This window comes from Triticum dicoccoides, chromosome 4A (assembly GCF_002162155.2).
Source record: "Triticum dicoccoides isolate Atlit2015 ecotype Zavitan chromosome 4A, WEW_v2.0, whole genome shotgun sequence".
Classification (NCBI taxonomy): Eukaryota; Viridiplantae; Streptophyta; class Magnoliopsida; order Poales; family Poaceae; genus Triticum; species Triticum dicoccoides.
The window spans coordinates 614,975,135-614,980,437 of record NC_041386.1 but is presented as its reverse complement, the minus strand read 5'-3'; the positions used below and the strand labels follow the sequence as shown (position 1 = coordinate 614,980,437).

Here is a 5,303-nt window from a genome sequence, read left to right as displayed (position 1 = left end):
TGGAACGATTCCGGTGTCCAAATATAGGCTTCCAATATATCGATCTTTACGTCTCGACCATTTCGAGACTCCTCGTCATGTCCGTGATCACATCTGGGACTCCGAACTAACTTCGGTACATCAAAATGCATAAACTCATAATAACTGTCATCGTAACGTTAAGCGTGCGGACCCTACGGTTCGAGAACAATGTAGACTTGACTGAGACAAATCTCCGGTCAATAACCAATAGCGGGACCTGGATGCCCATATTGGCTCCTACATATTCTACGAAGATCTTTATCGGTCAGACCGCATAACAACATACATTGTTCCCTTTGTCATCGGTATGTTACTTGCCCGAGATTCGATCGTCGGTATCCAATACCTAGTTCAATCTCGTTATCGGCAAGTCTCTTTACTCGTTCCGTAATACATCATCTCATAACTAACTCATTAGTTGTAATGCTTGCAAGGCTTATGTGATGTGCATTACCGAGAGGGCCCAGACACTACTAGGAAAAGGGCTATAGATGATATGGACACTAATGGCGCACCAGACATGTGGTGCGCCACTGCTATATAGCAATGGCGCACCAGATATGGGTGCGCCATTAGTGGCCATATTACTAATGGCGCACTTAGTGTGTGGTGCGCCATTAGTAGTTTTGTCCTGGCCCCACACCCCTCCCCAGACTTACCAATGGCGCACACCAGTAGGAGATGCGCCATTGCTATCTATACGTATGGCACACCCCCTACCGGTGTGCCATTGCTATCACCCCTTATCCCCTCCCTCTAGTCACGTTCTCTCCCCTCCCCTTCCTCCTGACACAGCCACCCGCCTCTCCTCTGGCTCTGACCCAACGCCGCCGCCGATCTCCTCTTCCGCATCACCTCTCCGGCGGCCTCCTCTCCCCATCCACGCTGCGCCGGCGACCTCCCTATCCTCTCCTCTGTCTGCCTGGTCGGGCCGAGACCCTAGCCCGATGCCATGGTGACCATGGCAGCAGGAGGAGCCCGGTCATGGCGGCCTCCTCTCCCTGCAGCGCAGCCGCACCTCACCTTCTCTTCTCTTCTCTCCTCTTCTCTCCCAGTAGAGGAGAGGAGGGGAGGGAAGGGAAGGCCTTCTCCGGCGAGCTTCCAGGGAGGTGAGGAGCGCCCAGATCCAGATCCACGGCGCATCGTCCCGTCGTCGACCTGAGCCGCGACCATCCATCCAGGGCCGACAGAAGCCAGGACGGAGATGCCAGAAACCCTAGCCTAGCCTAGCCATGGAGGTACGACGCCTCAACCTCCGGGCAACAGACGACGGCTGCAGGCCATCTCTAGTGACGGATCTCCGACCCCGACCATGGTGCGTGTGGCTGCAGGCCATCTTCTTCATCTCCCCTCCCGTCCCCTCATTGGTTCGTTTTATGTGCAGGGCAGGCTGCTGCTGCTGGAGGCGCACGTCGCCTGCCTCCGCGTCGCCACCCCCGTCGACCAGCTCCCCCGCATCGACGCGCAGATCGCCGCGCGCGCCTCGCTGCCCGTGCCCCCCGCCGCCGCGCCCGCCGGCGGCGAGGAGCTCGACCTCTTCATGGTGAGCTGCTACCACCACTAGGCCTCCTTGCCTCACGCTCACGCCGCGTACGGACGCCCCGCGCCGGCTGGGCCGGGCTGCCCCGCGCGTGCTCTATGTTATGTGTAGTAGATTGACGCGGCGTGCGTGCGTGCGTGTGTGGTTCGAAAATTTGGGGATTGGATGGGATTTGGCGATGAAATTGCCCCGCTCGTGTTGGGACTGGGATTGGGATTTCAAACAGGCTAAGCCATGTTACCTTTTTCTTCCAACGCACACAACATGTTTGATTGGTTGCGCACGAGCTCACATGGGATTATTAGCACTCGCTAACCTCCGTCGGTGGATTTGGTTAAAGTTAGCTTCTTCAACTATGAGTATTATGCTAGTTCATCCCTTGATTGCTACCCATCCCACCTCCAAATAATTTACTGTGTGCTCTAGGCTCTAGCTGTGAGCAACTTTGTTTCCTCAACCACAAGCGCCTCACCTCTGCGATAGAGACAAAAAGCAAACCCCAAAAAACAACTACAAGTGTCCCTTTGCTAGGCAAGCAGGGGCTCCTTCCTTTGCCTGGAAATGGCAATTCTCCTTGTGTAAAGGTTATTATCGACCACCTGCCTTTTTCTCTATATATGTGTTCTAAAGGTTCTGTTTTCCTTGTTGCAGACACACTATGTGCTGCTCCTCTGTTCCTTCAAGGAACAGCTCCAGCAGCATGTGCGCGTCCACGCCATGGAGGCGGTGATGGCCTGCTGGGAGCTCGAGCAAACTCTGCAGAGTCTTACAGGTACCATACATCATCTTAACTTCATCAGTTCAACAGCAAGATAAGTGCTTCTTAAATTCTCTAGGAAGAGGGTTTTACAATCTCTACACTACATGCTTATTAAGAGGTTGATAGTCACAGTAAGTATCATGCTACATGAGGGGCGCCGTTTCATAGGATCTCAACCACAAGGGAATTCTTTTTTAAAAGAAGGGATCCATTGCTTCTGCTCTCTGCATCCAGCGAGTACAAACATAACACAAATACTACCTCTGTACCAGAATATAAGAACTGCAAAAACGTCTTATATTTTGTTTTTCAACTCAACTAGAAAGAGCTCGATGACTGGCCATTTTCCTGTATTATTGCGCGTCGTGACAGAAAATATAGGTCATAATTCACACCCTTGTAGGTCCTATGAGATACTAGGTCCACCTTTATAGTAGTACCGGTTCCTTCTTATATATTATTATTAGTTACAAGAGTTGCAGACTTTGAGCTGTTGGACCTGGCTTCAAAGCTGTACCTTTTGAGATTTCAGTTCGGTGTATGTGGCAGTTATTCATGAACCTTGGGTTGCACCAACCATGCAACTGAACTGACAGTACCTTGCGTTCATAATCTTAGCTAAGCTGTCCTGATAAAGTCTCTCTTAATATGTCTACTGCAATTAGCTTCCACACGGAACAGTCACGGACTATATAATCGGGAACCATCACACAAGGGTTACCCTTTCAGATACTTTATGTTGCTTGTCAAAATGACATATAATCCATATAGGAAAAGAAGCCCCTTGCATAGTGCAAAAAAAGTGTTGCATATTGAATAATGCTTCATCGTCAAAATGAACTGACATGGCTACAAAATTTCTAGTGGAATTGTACTTTACTTGAATTTAATTCATGGATATTGATTGTCTGCATATAGTACTGTTTTTAGTTCCTTTTGCTACGTCACATTTTCCACCATTCTGCCTATAGGCATCACGAGGCACACACCTATGAGAAAACCATGCCAATATCCAGTCACACTGGAAACTGGTGTCGCTGTGAAAACCAAAGGGAGTGATTTTTCTTTTTTTTTTGTTGACAATAGAACTTTGCATAATCTGTTTGTATGTGTAATCATCAATCAGTTTACGATGAGAGGCATATGCTTGAACATGGAAGTTTGCCTTCCGATAATAATGAGAATTGTGTCAGAAAAAAAAATAGAGCAAGATTAAGCCTGGATAGGCTTAGTTATATATTGTACTGAAAAAACTACTAGAGCAAGAATAAGTACCTGCCAAGGCAAGATGCAATATAAATGTGACCAGGATAAGTTGGAGATTGGCCAGTTCTGAGTTTTGCTAATATCGATTCTTCCTATAGGGGCATCTCCTGGTGAAGGCACCGGGGCAACTATGTCCGATGACGAAGACAATCCGGTCGACAGTGAGAGCAACATGTTTGACGGGAATGATGTGTCAGATGGCATGGGCTTCGGAATGCTAACCGAGGGTGAGAGATCCTTGGTCGAGCGCGTGAGGCAAGAGCTGAAGCATGAGCTTAAACAGGTAAAACTCATTGCCTTCCATTCTGTCAGCTGCCACTATGTTGGTGTCCAAACTGAACTGTAAACAAAATTATTTTCCTGACTTTGCAGGGGTATAGAGAAAAGCTTGTGGACATCAGGGAGGAGATACTGCAGAAGCGAAGAGCCGGAAAGCTCCCAGGGGACACGGCGTCTACCCTGAAAGCTTGGTGGCAAGCCCACGCCAAATGGCCGTACCCAACTGTATGTGACAGACATCCCGCATATACCGTCATCGCCAGCAACTTTGTCACCATTTTACATGCAATTCTTGTTGTGCTACTGATGAGCATCGCTGGTGGGTATTGCTAGGAGGAGGACAAGGCGCGGCTGGTGCAGGAGACGGGGCTGCAGCTGAAGCAGATCAACAACTGCTTCATCAACCAGCGCAAGCAGAACTGGCACAGCAACCCTACCTCGTCCTCGTCAGACAAGAGCAAGAGAAAAAGGTACGGCGATCGGCCCAAAAACAATCCTTTCATCACATGCTTGAAATCGCTCAGGTTTTCATTCCCTCTCTTTCATTCTCAAAAAAAGGAACAATGCAGGTGAGGGCAACGCTGAGCAGTCCTGGTAGGGTGGGTGCAGTCGGTCGGAGAGCGAAGAACGAAGAACGAATGCCCCATATATGTACATAGCGCTTCCATCTTGTCGATGATTAGTGTTAAACCTCATATGTCCTCTGCAATTCATTTCCATTATAATCTTACCCATACAATATTCACACCATGTAATTCTGGAAAAGACAGTATTGACATGTTATAAAAAATGACAATATTGACATGTTATAAATAGTTTGTTTGTATTTCTGTTTATTTTGTTACATTTTGCAGGGATAAAGTGAAGAAAAAGAAGAAAAGATTACTAGAAGATTAGTTTTAGGATTTTCTTTTATTTCCTTGCAATTTTCCTTTTATTGGATACTTGTAAAGACATTGTAATATTCTTACTATAATAAAAAATATGATTCTATTTCATTTTTTGTTTTTAAATTATTTTCCTTATAGGTTGTTTTCTGTAAAATTGGATTTTTTTTTGTTTTCCAAATACATTACTAGTGGCGCATTTAAGCCCTTATTAGTGGCGCACCTTCCTTTATTACTAGTGGCGCACCTATAAGGTTATTAGTGGCGCACCTAGAGGGAATATCAGTGGAGCACCGAATGGTATACTAATGGCGCACTGCTAGGTGCGCCATTAGTATACCAGATACTAATGGCGCACCAGTGGTGCGCCATTAGTAAAAATTACTAATGGCGTGCTAGTAATGGCGCACCACTGATGCGCCATTAATGGCCATATTAGGTGCGCCATTAGTAGGGGTTTTTCTAGTAGTGAGAGATACCTCTTCGACAATCGGAGTGACAAATCCTAATCTCGAAATACGCCAACCCAACATCTACCTTTGGAGACACC

The 5,303-nt window shown here is 47.3% G+C and overlaps 1 protein-coding gene across 1 annotated transcript; it reads left to right on the top strand.

Moving 5' to 3' along the window:
* The first annotated feature begins 1,318 nt into the window (after nucleotides 1–1,318).
* On the top strand, nucleotides 1,319–4,464 carry LOC119289389 (homeobox protein knotted-1-like 11). Its single transcript, XM_037568721.1, has 6 exons — nucleotides 1,319–1,564; nucleotides 2,213–2,333; nucleotides 3,686–3,870; nucleotides 3,960–4,091; nucleotides 4,200–4,336; nucleotides 4,425–4,464. Exons 1-6 carry the CDS (start codon nucleotides 1,334–1,336, stop codon nucleotides 4,462–4,464), a joined length of 846 nt encoding a protein of 281 aa, XP_037424618.1. The 5' UTR covers nucleotides 1,319–1,333.
* Nucleotides 4,465–5,303: the final 839 nt, after the last annotated feature.